The sequence below is a fragment of the Neoarius graeffei genome, chromosome 24 (assembly GCF_027579695.1).
Source record: "Neoarius graeffei isolate fNeoGra1 chromosome 24, fNeoGra1.pri, whole genome shotgun sequence".
In the NCBI taxonomy this organism is placed as follows: Eukaryota; Metazoa; Chordata; class Actinopteri; order Siluriformes; family Ariidae; genus Neoarius; species Neoarius graeffei.
The window spans coordinates 50,619,727-50,634,959 of NC_083592.1; the positions used below are offsets into that span (position 1 = coordinate 50,619,727).

At 41.6% G+C, this 15,233-nt stretch overlaps 1 protein-coding gene across 1 annotated transcript in view; it reads left to right on the forward strand.

The window, feature by feature from the left end:
- nos1 (nitric oxide synthase 1 (neuronal)) overlaps window positions 1-15,233 on the forward strand; it is a 160,157-nt gene that overhangs the window by 45,021 nt on the left and 99,903 nt on the right. The window contains exons 4-9 of the mRNA XM_060907439.1: window positions 5,842-5,979; window positions 7,715-7,857; window positions 7,952-8,114; window positions 8,271-8,362; window positions 12,562-12,703; window positions 13,165-13,304. Of these exons, the coding sequence (XP_060763422.1) occupies window positions 5,842-5,979; window positions 7,715-7,857; window positions 7,952-8,114; window positions 8,271-8,362; window positions 12,562-12,703; window positions 13,165-13,304 (818 nt within the window). The remainder of the gene's footprint in view (window positions 1-5,841; window positions 5,980-7,714; window positions 7,858-7,951; window positions 8,115-8,270; window positions 8,363-12,561; window positions 12,704-13,164; window positions 13,305-15,233) is intronic.

Here is a 15,233-nt window from a genome sequence, read left to right on the forward strand (position 1 = left end):
GAACCCTTCGGAATTATCTGGTTTTCTACATGAATTGGTAATAAAAAGTGATCTGATCTTCATCCAAGTCACAGGTACTGATATACACAATGAGCTTAAGCCAATAACACAAAAAAAATTCTACTTTTTCATGACTTTATTATACAAATGTATTCAACATTCACAGGAGTGGTGGAAAAAGTAAGTGAACCTTTGGATTTAATAACTGGTTGACCCTCCTTTGGCAGCAATGACCTCAACCAGGCGCTTCCTGTAACTGCAGATCAGACCTGCACATCATGCAGGGGGAATTTTAGCCCATTCTTCCCTGCAGAACTGCCTTAACTCTTCCATATTCTTGGGTTGTCTTCTGTGTATGGCTGTCTTCAAGTCATTCCCCAGCATCTCAATAGGATTGAGATCTGGGCTCTGACTAGGCCACTCCAAAAAGTGGATTTTGTTCTTCTGAAACCATTGTGCTGTGGATTTGCTGCGATGTTTGGGGTTATTGTCCTGTTGCATCACCCAGCCTCTTCTGAGCTTCAGTTGACAGACAGACACCCTCACATTATCCTGGAGAATTTGTTGATAAATTTGGGAATTAATTTTCCCCTCAATGATGGCAAGCTGTCCAGGCCCTGATGCAGCAAAGCAGGCCCAAATCATGATGTTCCCTCCACCACACTTTACTGTAGGGATGATGTTTTGATGTTGATATGCAGTGCCCTTTTTATGCCAAATGGAGTTCTGCTTGTTCCTCCCAAATAGTTCAATTTTGGTTTCATCACTCCACGAAACATTTTCCCAGTACCATTGTGGAGTGTCCAAGTGCTCTTTTGCAAAATTCAGGCATGCAGCAATGTTCATTTTTGACAGCAGTGGCTTCCTTCTTGGTGTCCTGCTATGGACTCCTTTCTTGTTCAATGTTTTGCGTATTGTTGAATCACGAACAGAGATGTTAGCCAGTTCTAATGACATCTTCAAGTCTTTTGCTGTCATTCTCGGGTTCTTCTTTACCTCATTAATGATTTTGCGTTGTGCTCTTGGGGTCATCTTGGCGGGGCACCCACTTCTAGGCAGAGTAGCCACAATACCTAATCATCTCCATTTATAGACAACTTGCCTGACAGTAGACTGATGAATACCTAAAATCTTTGAGAAGACTTTGTAACCCTTTCCAGCCTTAGGTAAGTTAGCAATTCTTGATCTTAGGTCTTCAGATAGCTCTTTTGTGCAAGGCATGATTCCCATCTGGATATGCTTCTTGTCAAAAGTTCAAACTCAAACTTTTCAGGGGTTTTTATCAATCAAAGTAATTCTAGGCCATACCTCTGAACTCGTTTCATTAAATGGAACCCAGGTGTGCTAAATTCTGACTGCAATGAGCTTTTTAAAAAGTCGTTAGCTTAGGGTTCACTTACTTTTTCCGACCTTCAGTTTCACAGTTTAAATGATTTATTCAATATGGTCACACATTCTTTGAAAATCTGTGTATCTTTAGTTATAGGAGACTGTCTTTGTTCATTATTGTAACTTACATGAAGATATGACTATGTTTTATATGGGAATTAGACATAAATATAGAAAATTCCAAGGGGTTCACAAACTTTTTACTTTGACTATATATATATATATATATATATATATATATATATATATATATATATATATATATAATATATAAAAAATCTCCTTCTCACCCCTGGCGGGGGGGTGGTATCCATGTCATCCTCAAGCTCGGGTCCTCTACCAGATATATATATATATATATATATATATATATATATATATATATATTTATTTATTTATTACAAATTTTATTATCAATATCAGTTTTACTTAAGTGTGTGCCTACATGCAATCTGAATTATTTAAATAACATTTCCATCAACTGACTCTCATTCAACAGTGAATTTCCACTGACAGACTCGTATCATTTCTCTTCTTGGGTGCTTGTCAAAGCGTCCCAGAAGTGCAGCGAAATAGCCAATCGTGTATGGTTGCTAGGGAAAAATAATAAATATTTGGCCAATCAGCATCGCCGAATTTAATGGTTTTGGGGTGCTGGAAATTTCGCCCTTGCTACAGAAAATGTGGGAAAGTTTTGGTTGCTATGGTGATAAACTTGCGGTCTCAGATCAGAATCAGAACTTTTCTTTATTATTATTGTTAGTTTTGGTTCGTGTCGTCTCTCAGTTCTGAACTGGACAGTAACTTCAAATCCTTCACTCGTTCACACAGAAATCTTACCCTCATCTCAGAAACACACACTCACTCACTCACTCTCTCTCTCTCTCTCTCTCTCTCTCTCTCTCTCTCTTTGGTTAGAGGTGATGTTCAAAACTAGACTTTTGGTTCATACTGGACAATAATCACACATCTTTCTTGTCATAGTTTGTATTCACAAGAGTGTAACACTGTGTTTCACTCCCCCTCTTTCTCTCGTTTCGCAGAAATACACCTAGCTCAGAACACACACACGCGCACACACACACACACACACACACACACACACACACACACACACACACCTCATTTCATAGTCACTCTCTCTCACAGAAATCTTCCACTCACCTTAGAATCACACACACACACACACACACACACACACACACACACACACACACCTCATTTCATAGTCACTCTCTCTCACAGAAATCTTCCACTCACCTTAGAATCAGGCACACACACACACACACACACACACACACACTGTTGATTTGTATAGATTCAGCTGAAATCATACCCTTGCTGTAAACTTCTCTCAGGAACTTAAGTACTGTATTGTATTTGATACCGTTCCTTTCCAAAGCATAAATGGAGCCTAATAAAGCTGTAAACTGTTAATTTACTTTATCTGTGAAACTGCTGATTTTGAGAAGGAAATTAAATTATTACTGTGGAATTGTTGTCATTTTCTGACTGTTCATTTGAATGCTTATACTGGACTAGGCAGGGAAATCTACTGGCACACCAGCCCCTCCAAGACTTTTTTTCACCAGTCGCCACTGGGCAGTAGGTACCATTTTTATGATGGTCTTTGGTAGAACTCGCGATCTCCCAGTTGAGAGGTGGAAGCACTAACCACTAGGCCAGCTCATGGTACTTGAATTATAGTATATCAGTGTTAAAGAATGTATGTAAAAGATGCCATTTGCCATAGAATATGTTCAAAGTTTGAGTAAAACCCCAACTTCTTTTGGCGACCTTTTTTGAGACAGTTCAATAAGACAAGCTTTAACTGCTTGTCTTTTTTTTTCACTCCATATCAGGAAAAGTGTGTGATGCCTTTGAGACATAATTATATCCGGATAGTGTTCTTTAGCTCTGAAATGCTTGCCCTGTTTTTGTGTAAAGAATCTGGTCCATTCACGAAAAGATCACCTGCCATTATGCGAGAGGAGAAGATGCCAATGGGTGTTGATTGAAATGTTCTTTCATGTCCATAGAAAATGACACCATTCCACACTCCCTGAGGTGCCCGTGCAGTGGAAAACAGCCGCTGTTTGAAATGCTCGAGACGTGTAAGGGCAATTAGATTGATTTCCTTTTCCTACAAAGTCAAACTCTTCGTAGCTACTGACCCAGCAACAACTTACAGACAGCTTTTGAAAAGAAAGTCAATATCAGCAGACTCAAATCAGAGCTCAATTACGAGGTGACTTAATTGTCTTGACTGGTGTTGCTAGTAAGAATATAATTTCCTTCTTTCACAGTCACAACAGGAAGCAGAATAACAACTCGAGATTACATGATTACAATCAAGGCACGCAAGGAATTTTTTGTTGTTTGTTTCATTGCATGAGTAGAAAATATGAATCCAAAGTTAGACTTAAACTTGAGCATGAGCATGAGTTCTGTCCAACAAAGTCATGGATTTATTGTAAAGAATGTGTTAGAATTGAGTCGTCTAAAAGCTCGGGTGTGTTCTGATCACTCTCATTAACCTGATGTCAATATTGTCTTGTTGATAATAAGTTAATTATCTCATCTCATTATCTCTAGCCGCTTTATCCTGTTCTACAGGGTCGCAGGCAAGCTGGAGCCTATCCCAGCTGACTATGGGCGAAAGGCGGGGTACATCCTGGACAAGTCGCCAGGTCATCACAGGGCTGACACATAGACACAGACAACCATTCACATTCACACCTACGGTCAATTTAGAGTCACCAGTTAACCTAACCTGCATGTCTTTGGACTGTGGGGGAAACCGGAGCACCCGGAGGAAACCCACGTGGACACAGGGAGAACATGCAAACTCCACACAGAAAGGCCCTCACCGGCCCCGGGGTTTGAACCCGGACCTTCTTGCTGTGAGGCGACAGCGCTAACCACTACACCACTGTGCCGCCCCGAATACCAACCTATTTGCCAGAAAGAATCCAAAACGGTGAGGAATTGACAGAAAATAATTTTTTTTAACTGCTCATTAAGGCTTAATTAGTCTATAACTTCATTAATAATTGTAACGAAGCAAATCTGGGTAGAAGTTATATGCACCCTAGATACCCCTACCTTCATGCCAGAAAAAATCAAAATCAGTGAAGAATTGAGGGAGAAGAAGCGATTTGTGTGGAAACTGCTCATTAGGGCTTAATTACTCCATATCTTCATTATTAATAGCAATTATACAAATTTGGCTAGAAGCTATATGCACCCCAGGCAGACCTGCCCTCCTGTCAAAAAGAATAAAAATCAGTGAAGAATTGAGAGAGAAGAAGCAATTTTCGTGAAATGTGGACGACAGATGATGGACGGACGATGGACAACACATGATGGTATCAGCTCATTGCCTGTCGGCCGGATGAACTAACAATAAAGTATATTGCGGTTTAATCTTTGACATTACATGTGCAGGTGTTCTCATTGTTCATAAAACTGTTAGTTCTGTTCTACTAATCTGTGCTGAGTTTCCCAAAAGCATCGTAGCACAAAGATCATCATTAAATGCTAGAGCGAGCAGCACAATGAACACTCTCTCTCTCTCCTAGTTAAGATGCTCTTAGCGTTAAGAGGCTTTTAGGAAACTCATCACTGATTGGTTCCAAGAGTGCTGATATTTACTATCACGGCACTGGGATGTTTCACTGTGTCTATCACTCCACTCATACACCTTTGTCACATAAAATTCCACTTTCTAGTTCAAAACGGTTTCTTGAGTAGTGTTAGCGACATCGTCAGTGAACATGGCAATCGATACTTTTTAGGAATATAGCTTTATATTTATAAAAGCTCATCAGATGAAAAAGAATCAGAAGAAGGGATGCCAGTTTCAGCTGAAGCATCTTTAACAGGAATGTAGAATGAATCAATGTGAGCTACTTAGCCAGCTAGCCAACTAGCCAGCTAGCCGACAGGCTGTAAAATGGTAATGGCTTCTCCGGGATCTATTTCCACTAGCGAAGCAAAAATAATCAGAACATTTGGCTGTATTGTGTCCAAAATTGTCACTCAATACCAATTTCTTGTTTAGAGAACTCTTCTAGGTCATGCCATTGCACTGAATATCATCTCGGCTGTGATTAGCTCCAACTCTCAGCTTGCGGCCTGGTGTGTACAACCGAATCACAGCCGTGCTGATATTCTGTACAACAGCACTCCGTCTCGTTTGAGATTGCTTAATTATGTGCAATTACAAATGGAACAGTTTACCAGTTGAAAATAAAACAAAGCAACGAAATATATTTTTCATACCGTACCTGGTAAAAAAATTTTATGATTTCTTTTTTACTTGACTCTCGTTCTTAATGATTTCTGTGTCTATTTATATCCAAAAGAAATGGACTATCAACTGTATCGATGTTCTTCATTTCCAGTTGCTGCATAACTCAGTTTGTCCTCATTTTGTTTGTCCCTCCACAGCCACCGTCCCAAGGCAGAGCGTCTCCCACTAAGACCCCACAAAATGGGAGTCCAACAAAATGTCCCAGGTTCATGAAGATAAAGAATTGGGAGAGTGGGTTGGTGTACAATGATACACTCCATCACAGCTGCAGCAAGGTAGGACTGAAACACAGCACGCTGCAGATGATTAACACTCTTACTCTTAGTTTGTACATTCATCCATTCTGATTTGCTGTATTTTCTCTTTCAGTATCAAAATACCATCTGATTTAATTAAGAGACTATAAAATCGTGAGAGGAGAATTAGCCGTAATGCTTGACATCGAGCTCTCTCTCTCTCTCCTTTCCATACATCAACGTGAACTTCAAATTTAGATTTGGTTCTTTGTGGACATTTGAGAGAGTGTTTGAAATAAGTATAAGGACCCTCACAGACATCTTCACTTCTCTCGGTTTCCTCTAACCAAGTGGTAGAGAGGGACATGAGGTTCTACATGCTTTCATGAGTGCTTGTTGTTGCATGCTAATCACCCTTAATTACAGATCATATGATTTATAATATATCACACAGGATTTTTTTTGGGTTGCTTTGCAGAAAGAGACAGCTGCATGGCTGAATTTATGGTGCCTCAGGGCTAGAGGATGCGCGTAGGCAAATTAACATCTTTGTTTTATTTTTAACACGTTAACACGAAGAACCATCAATTGACTAATTGATCGATCAATTAGTCAATCAGTGGTCCTGACTACAGAAGGGATTCGGCCATCTTGCCTCCGTTTCTGCTGTTTACTCTTAGTTTAGACTTCACTTTGGTCATTTTTTCTCATTATTCTTGCTCTGGGGTGAAATCTTGGCTAAGCTCTCATGGATGGCATGAAGGGTCAGTGGGCTGAGGCTCTCTCCGCTTCACTAGTCTTGATTTGGCGATTCAGGCTACTGCACCTGTTTAAGTAGCGCAAGCCAGCACACGGGCCGTCATTAAATTTCTGCTTGGCTTCAACAGTAGTGACCGCATTAGTGGGTAGCCAAAGTGACAGTGCGCTTCAACTCTAATCTTATTACACTGACCATATGAGCTTGCTCGGGGCAAGGACCAAGTTGGCTTTTGCTCTCTCTGTTTCTCCTTCCTTCCTCCAAATGTGTCTTGTATTATCTCTGATGTCTTGGCACAATTGGAAAAACAAAGTTGAACAAACACATTAAGGGCTTAAGATGACTCTGCATTGAGGTCATATGATTTTATTTTTTGGAAACCAATTCAACTAAAGATGGGCCAATGGAGTTTCTTTTAAGGGAACTGAAACACCTTGTGACCCCCTGACCCAATACCCTAATATATCCAGTGTGCCTCACTTTTGAGAGTTAAGGGCTTTGCTCAATGACACAAACATAGAAGCTGATCTCACAGCCATCTGTGGCTGGGAGTCTAGTGTTCATGCTGTCTGAATGGATTGGGCAACATAATCTGTCTCCCTTGTCAATCACAGCAACACTAACCAATCATGGGCATCTGTAAGCTCATGGATGCTGAAGAGGGTAGATAGCACTTGATTCCAAGTGTGTTATGCTGCTCTCTGATGTAGCATAAGCGGCAGTTTGAAATGATGTTATTGGCTGGCTTTAGGTCTCTCAGAAGAAGCATGCGTTAGCCTTCACTCTTCCAGTTAATAGATACCATACAGTGGAGAGAGTTGGCTGAGAGTTGGGTGGGACCAAATTGGGGAGAAAATAGTGGAACAATATACACCACTACTGGGATTTGACCTCACAACCTTCCAATTAGTAACTCTAAGTCTTAACCACCAAACTATCATTTTATCCCAATTACTGATAAAACTGTAATGTATGTCAAAATTGCTGTGTACTTAAGGGACCCATTTTCAATTGCAGGCACCAATTTGCAATGAAAGAGTGTGTATAGGCTCAGTGATGACGCCAAACATGAGAAGTAAACCAGATGAAGTTCAAACCAAAGATGAGCTCTTACCACTGGCTACAGACTTTATCAACCAGTACTACACCTCAATAAAAAGGCAGGCTCATGCATGACATCATAAATTCACATAAAAACCAATGGTTACTGGCCTTTTTTTTTTGGCTAATGCTCCATTCATGGTTGATTTGCAGGTGTGGATCCAAAGCACATGAGGACAGATTGGAGGAAGTGAAGAAGGAGATTGAAACTTCTGGAACATACCAGCTTAAAGACACAGAGCTAATCTATGGCGCCAAGCATGCTTGGAGGAACGCTGCTCGCTGCGTAGGGAGGATCCAGTGGTCCAAACTACAGGTAGAAAGCGGAAGCTTTAGTTTCATTGCTGATCGAGCCATTTTATTGACTTTCTTGAGAGCCATCTGTATCTGCATGCACGAAAAACAAACCCAGAATTATAGCAATTACAGCAATGATGATAATGATGATAATAACGGAGTTGTTTTTGACTAGGTGTTCGATGCTCGAGACTGCACAACAGCACATGGAATGTTTAATTACATCTGCAATCACATCAAATATGCCACTAACAAAGGCAACCTCAGGTAAGATGGTGGAAATACTTTTTGGAGGGTTTTAGAAATTCCTCTTTTTTTTTTCCTGAGTACTGAGAAACTTATTACTCATATGTTATTGTTATATTGATTACTCATTTTTCCCACCTCCACTTCTTCTGTAGCTCTGTATTTTTCCCCTATCCTCTTCATCTATATACTTTCCCAGCTTCGCTTATCTACCTCTTTTCATCACCTTTCTCAAGAGCTCCTTGTGGGCGGCACATGCCACTGCGGAGCCAAATTCTCTCTCTGCCTGACTACAAAGCTAATCATACATGACACCTACTCTGTGTTCAGCTTAATTAGTGTCACATTATGCATTGATCAGAGGCTGGAGGAGAGGAGCAATCAGAGAGTGAAGGGGTTGGTTGAAGGAAGACAGGAAGTGAGGCAGATACAGAGAAATGGAGATTCTGAAGGAGAAACCTTTTATCCGGTTTCCCTGAGAGACTGTCATTTCCCTGATCTCCGGTGACAGACATGAGCCAGTGTTCCCTCATTACATCATCAGGATGTGTCAGTGTAGACCCCCCTGGTCTCCCACCTGCTGTTCTGCTTGTAAGATGTTCATGATGCTTTTTTAAACAGTATCATGACCCATATTTATTCATGACTCTTTCTGTTACACTCATAGGTCTTTGCTTTGTAATAAGAAATGTCAAATAAGGGTAAAAAAGAGATGTTGTTTATTTTTGGACTTGCTAGTGTCTCTTGATACCGTGAGCTGGCCTAGTGGTTAGCATGTTCACTTCTCAGTTGGGAGATTGCAAGTTCTACTTGCGGTCGGGTCATAACAAAGACCATCATAAAAATGGTACCTACCGCTGTCTGGCAAGGCACGCTACAATACAGATGTGAGTAGGAAGTCAAACTCTTGTAGTTACCAGAGGACCAGCCCCCCACTCTAACACTAACTGTATACTGTAGGCGAGAAGCCGAGGGCTATAGAAGTGGAAATTGGCGCCGCCTGAAGGGACTGGTTAGTACTGGGACAGGAGACTGCCTGGGAAGACCAGGTCCTGGCATGGGAAGGACTTTGACTTTTGTTTCTCTTGATATACAGTACATGGCCACCATCACATTTTTGGCACCCATCAAAAAATATACTTGCATAGGGGTTTCCTCCAGGGTGTATTCCTGCTTCATGCTCAGGCTTTGGATCTTAGGAGCACTGTGTATGAGATGGGAACACATCCTGGATGGTACGCCAGTCCATCTCAGGGCACCATGTATGCACCATGCAATTTTAGTGTCATCGTTCTTGTCGGCTATCCATCACTAGCGATGATAACTGCTTCATTAGGATATGTAGAAACACAGATGAGCCGCAAGGCCCAGACCACAGCAACAGAGTCATCCGCAGCTGTGGCATGAATGGCCTGGTTGAGCTGCTATAGAATGTCTGGTTTCATGAGCTCTCATATACTCCCTTTGACGCTTGTCTTCAAGTGCAGACACTGAGCTTTTAATTATGCTTTGCCATGTTGCTCTGTCTGAGGTATCCCTTTCCCATGTCTGATTGATAACGCCGTCATTCTTCATATTTCATTTCAAAACGTCTTTGTACCTCAGTTTCTGTTTTCCTTGTCTCCTATTTCCTAGGCTCAGTTCTCTGTAGAAAACAGCTTTGGGTAGTCACGTGTCAGGCATGCACCAGATGTGCCCAACCCAACGAAGTTGGGAGGCTGTGATAAGGGCTTCCACGCTTACTGTACTGGCTCACCTGAGGACTTCTATATTGGGGACTTTGTCCTGCCATCTTATTTTGAGAATTTGACGCGTGTGCCAGAGTTGTAGCCTGGTCAGTTTCTTGAAGTATTTACGGTAGAGCATCATGCATTCGGTGGCATAAAACAGAGATGGTAAGACTGCAGCATTGTATACTTTTAACTTGGTGGTTCTCTTGATGTCATGGCGAGACCATAGTTGCTTTTGTAATGCACCGAAGGCTTTGGTGGCAGCTTGAATCTGGCAGTCTACCTCCAAGTCTGATGAGTTTGTGTTGGTAACTGCACTGCCTAAGTAGGTGAAACTCTCAGAACTCCTAAGAGGTGTTCTATTGACCAAAACAACGTTGTTTGGCATTGCCTGTGGCTCAGGTGAGGGTTGGTACAGGAGTTCTGTTTTTGTGGTATTGATTCTCAATCCAAAGAGGGTTGCAGCTGTGGCAAAGTGATCAACAATCTCCTGCATGCAGGGCCGTAACCAGGATTTTTCAAATACCGAGGTCAAACATTATGATACATCTTATTTGCAAAAAAAAAAATGTCCTAATATGGTGACTTTTCATACATTTTGGAAACGAGTCAAAATCACAAGCCCAACAAGATGAACATGTAGGTGAACATGTTTATTTTAACAATTTCAAAACTGCACGATCACAAAAGTATTTTGTGTGTGAGTGTGCGTGAGTGAGTGAGTGTGGGAGAGTGAGAGAGAGAGAGAGAGTGTGTGAGAGTGAGTGAGTGAGAGTTTGAGTGAGTGATGGAGTGTGAGTTAGAGAGAGTGTGAGTGAGTGAGTGAGTGAGTGAGTGAGTGAGTGAGTGAGAGTGAGTGAGAGTGACAACGCAATCTAGCCGAGCCTGAATGGACTTCAATTGCTTTTTAAAAAATATATGCCCTTTTCAATAGCAAAATACTAGACGGTTATTGGACAAAACCAACTAAAACGCCACATTCGGAGACTGAGCCTCACTGGAGATGGGAGTCAATAAGAGTGGCGGGACAAGACTTCCCGAGAGGAGGCTCATCTCCAGCTGGTGATCGGAGGAGGAGCTGTGAACGCGGCTGGGCTCTTCATGATTGACAGAAAGCAGTCAGAGGTGGTACATCATGTAAATAAAATGTGAACATAATAAGTTTGCTACCCGTTTTCATTTCCGTTCGAAAATACAACCAATGATCAAAACAATAGTGTCTTGTGTTCACGTTAGCCTATAGTCTGGTAAGTTAGCAAAATAGCTCAAGTCTCGTCAGCACCCAATAACTTCATAAACAACAGGTCACGACTGTCCAGCCTTTTCTGATCTGAAACGCACCAAATCAAATCGAGAGAGAGAATAAAAGAGTTTGTGCCGCCTGGAAAACGAAAATCCTATCTAGCTAAGTGGCTTCGACTGTTGTTGCTTGAAATGCTAATTAAAATTGCACTGTTAATGATCATAAGCATTCCGGACTGGCAAAATTAACTCACCTTCTTCCCTCTTTCTTTTTCTCTCACTTGTTGACTTTCCAAAGCTGAGTTTGGTTTGTTTTAGTGTAGTAGACTTCTTCATCTTATGTCAATTTTCAGATTCCATGACTAATTGACAAACTGCCTGGCTGCGGAGTCGGACCTTGATGAGAACACTTCTCAACTCTTGTATATCCCGTGGTGCTTAGCTGACTATCGCAAGGCTGCCTAATATGAAATGTTTCCAATGTCAGATATTTCAGCTTCGTTTAAAAATGATTATGTGGACTTTATTTTTAGACAAACAAATGAGAACGGGGGATGCAAGCTGAATTTAGAATTTTCCACCGATCAAAGTCAGAACGATTTTCATCATATATTAATTTCACATTTCTGAGTGAAAAAAAAATACCGTGGGAAAAAAATGCCGAGGACATGACCTCGGTGTCCTCAATGGTAGTTACGGCCCTGCCTGCATGTCATCCAAATCTGTTGCTCCAAATGCAGAGTCGTCTGTGTAGCCAATTTTAGTGTAGCCAATCCATGGACTGGCATGTTTTTGGGAGGTCGAGGAAAGCAGAGAATCCAGATGGTTTGAATAAGAACATATGAAGAGCATGCACAAAACTCTGCAGAGACAGTCACTTGATCCAAGTTTGAACCAGTGACCCAAGAGCTATGAGGTGGCTTGCTATTAGTTCCTTAAAAAATAAGAGTTGGATTGTACAGCTCTTGATGTGCTAGACAACTGCATTCATCCTTGACGTGATTGACCGATGTGGTGATCCATCTTCTACTGGCTGACTCATAGTCACATGTCAGAATACACTGTATTCATTTTGCAAAACCAGGAAGCAAGACCACTGATGTATTGTTCTTGTTTAAAATACTGACATTTTTATTCAAACTGAAATCTCCTTATACATCTCAGCTTGAATCCAATGAGTAGCATCAATCTGTCAGAGGCATCCTTGCATTAACATGCTTATCTTCAGATTTCCAATTTTCTCTGCAGGTCAGCTATCACCATTTTTCCCCAGAGGACAGATGGGAAACATGATTTCCGAGTGTGGAATAGCCAACTGATCCGTTACGCCGGCTACAAGCAGCCTGATGGCTCTGTTCTGGGAGATCCTGCTTCCCTGGAGCTCACTGAGGTGAGACTTTAAATTTCCACCTTCTGGAGACAAAATTATAATGGCTTCACTCTCCCAAGAGTACTGAAAGAGCAAGGTGGCTGTCTATGATATAGTATCTACTTAATAACAATGAAAAATATGAGCACTCTGGAGTGAAAAATGATTAAATCGCTATAACAAATTTGTCAGAAGAGACAGCATGTGTCCTCAAGCCTCCTGCTGCGGGGCTGATTATCTGGTGCGTCATTTTTGATAATCACGGCAGGAAGAACTTGTGGCTTTTCAAAAAAAATCTTTATTTATGGAAAGTTCTGAAATATACCCTAAATATCTGGCCATGGCTCTGCTGGAAATTTACGAAATCAGTTCTTGAGCTTTTGCTGACGCTTTTATTAAAAGACCTATAAACTGCTTCTATATTAATCCCAGTTCTTTGGCGCTAATTTCTGTGTGTGTGGTCTTCTCCTGCCACACTGTAGATCTGTATACAGCAGGGATGGAAAGCGCCCAGAGGCCGGTTTGATGTCTTGCCCCTTTTGCTTCAAGCAAATGGCAATGATCCGGAGCTGTTTGAGATCCCTGACGATCTCGTGCTGGAAGTCAACATCACACACCCAAAGTAAGTGACATGTTCAACGAGGTACGTTAGTATGACAGCGTATTAGGGCCGTTGGAGTTAAAAAAAAAATTACAAAGCCAGAGGAGGGGAGGTATTATTCTGAGAAAACAACTCAGAATTTCTGAGATTAAAGTCGAAAATTTGCAAGAAAAAAAAAATCTGAAAAATAGTGTTTGAGCAGAGAGTTATAACAAATGCAGTCTTTCCTTGATCACGCAATATAAAAGGTTATTATACATACAGTACACTTTTCTGATGGAATAAAAACACGTGTTCTATTCCCTTCTAGCGGGTTTCATTCATTTGGTTTGATAGCATGCAATATTGTTAACATACCACTTATCCTACATGTATTATGTCACTCTACCCAATGGAGAATGAACATTGAATATGGTTTACGATATTGCATGGTTGTCAAGACAACATGACGTCACACGTTAGAGACGTAAAACTTCCACGCTATGGCCGCTATGGACTACGACAGTTTGTAAACAAACATGGCCGCCAGGTTTGCTTTGTTAAATGCGGAAGATTTTGAGAGAATTTTGAAAGAGAAAGATGTGTCAAACACCCAAAAGGAATGTCTCATCTCATCTCATTATCTGTAGCCGCTTTATCCTGTTCTACAGGGTCGCAGGCAAGCTGGAGCCTATCCCAGCTGACTACGGGCGAAAGGCGGGGTACACCCTGGACAAGTCGCCAGGTCATCACAGGGCTGACACATAGACACAGACAACCATTCACACTCACATTCACACCTAGGGTCAATTTAGAGTCACCAGTTAACCTAACCTGCATGTCTTTGGACTGTGGGGGAAACCGGAGCACCCGGAGGAAACCCACGCGAACACGGGGAGAACATGCAAACTCCACACAGAAAGGCCCTCGCCGGCCCCGGGGCTCGAACCCAGGACCTTCTTGCTGTGAGGCGACAGCGCTAACCACTACACCACCGTGCCGCCCCCAAAAGGAATGTATAATAATAATAATAATAATAATATTGGCTGGGTTTTTTCGTGGTGTATCATGCTAGCTGAATGGAATATATCTGATACACCACTGATATACCACTCAACGCCAGCCAATATTATTTAAATAAAGTGCGAAGACATTTTCAACTACATTTCCCAGAATACACTGCAGCCAGGAAGCATGTAAGAAAAAACCTTTATTCGTCACATGCACACTTCAAGCACAGTGAAATTCATCCTCTGCATTTAACCCATCTGAAGCAGTGAACACACGCACACACTCAGAGCAGTGGGCAGCCACACCAGAGCGCCCGGGGAGCAGTCAGGGGTTCGGTACCTTGCTCAAGGGCACCTCAGCCCAAGGCCGCCCCACGTCAACCTAACTGCATGTCTTTGGATTGTGGGGGAAACCGGAGCACCCGGAGGAAACCCACGCAGACGCAGGGAGAACATGCAAACTCCACACAGAAAGGCCCTCACCGGCTGCTGGGTTCGAACCCGGAACCTTCTTGCTGTGAGGTGACTGTGCTAACCACTACACCACCATGCCGCCATGTTATTGTTGGGCTTCCTGGATGCAACAGGAGATGAATGTATTGTGTTATCTGTGTCCTATTTTTTTTGTCTTTGCTGCTTATAAATGTACAATAATTGTGCAAGAGCACTTTCCTGTTACTTTCAGAGTCTTCTCATTTGACCAGATCTCTGTTACTTCGAAACAGCTGAGTCAAAAGTTATAGGAAACACAGTCTTGCGTGTAGTTGATGTGTTTCCTTGACAAAAAAAAAGAAACAAAAAAGAAACAACCCCCCCTACACACTATTTTTCCACATTTTGTGTCTCATCAATTTGTGACTTTCTTCTTGTAAAATTGTGACTTTTTTCACGTAAATTTGATTTTTTCTTGTAAAAATGTGGCTTTTCTCTTGTAAATTTCTGACTTTATAATCTCAGAGAT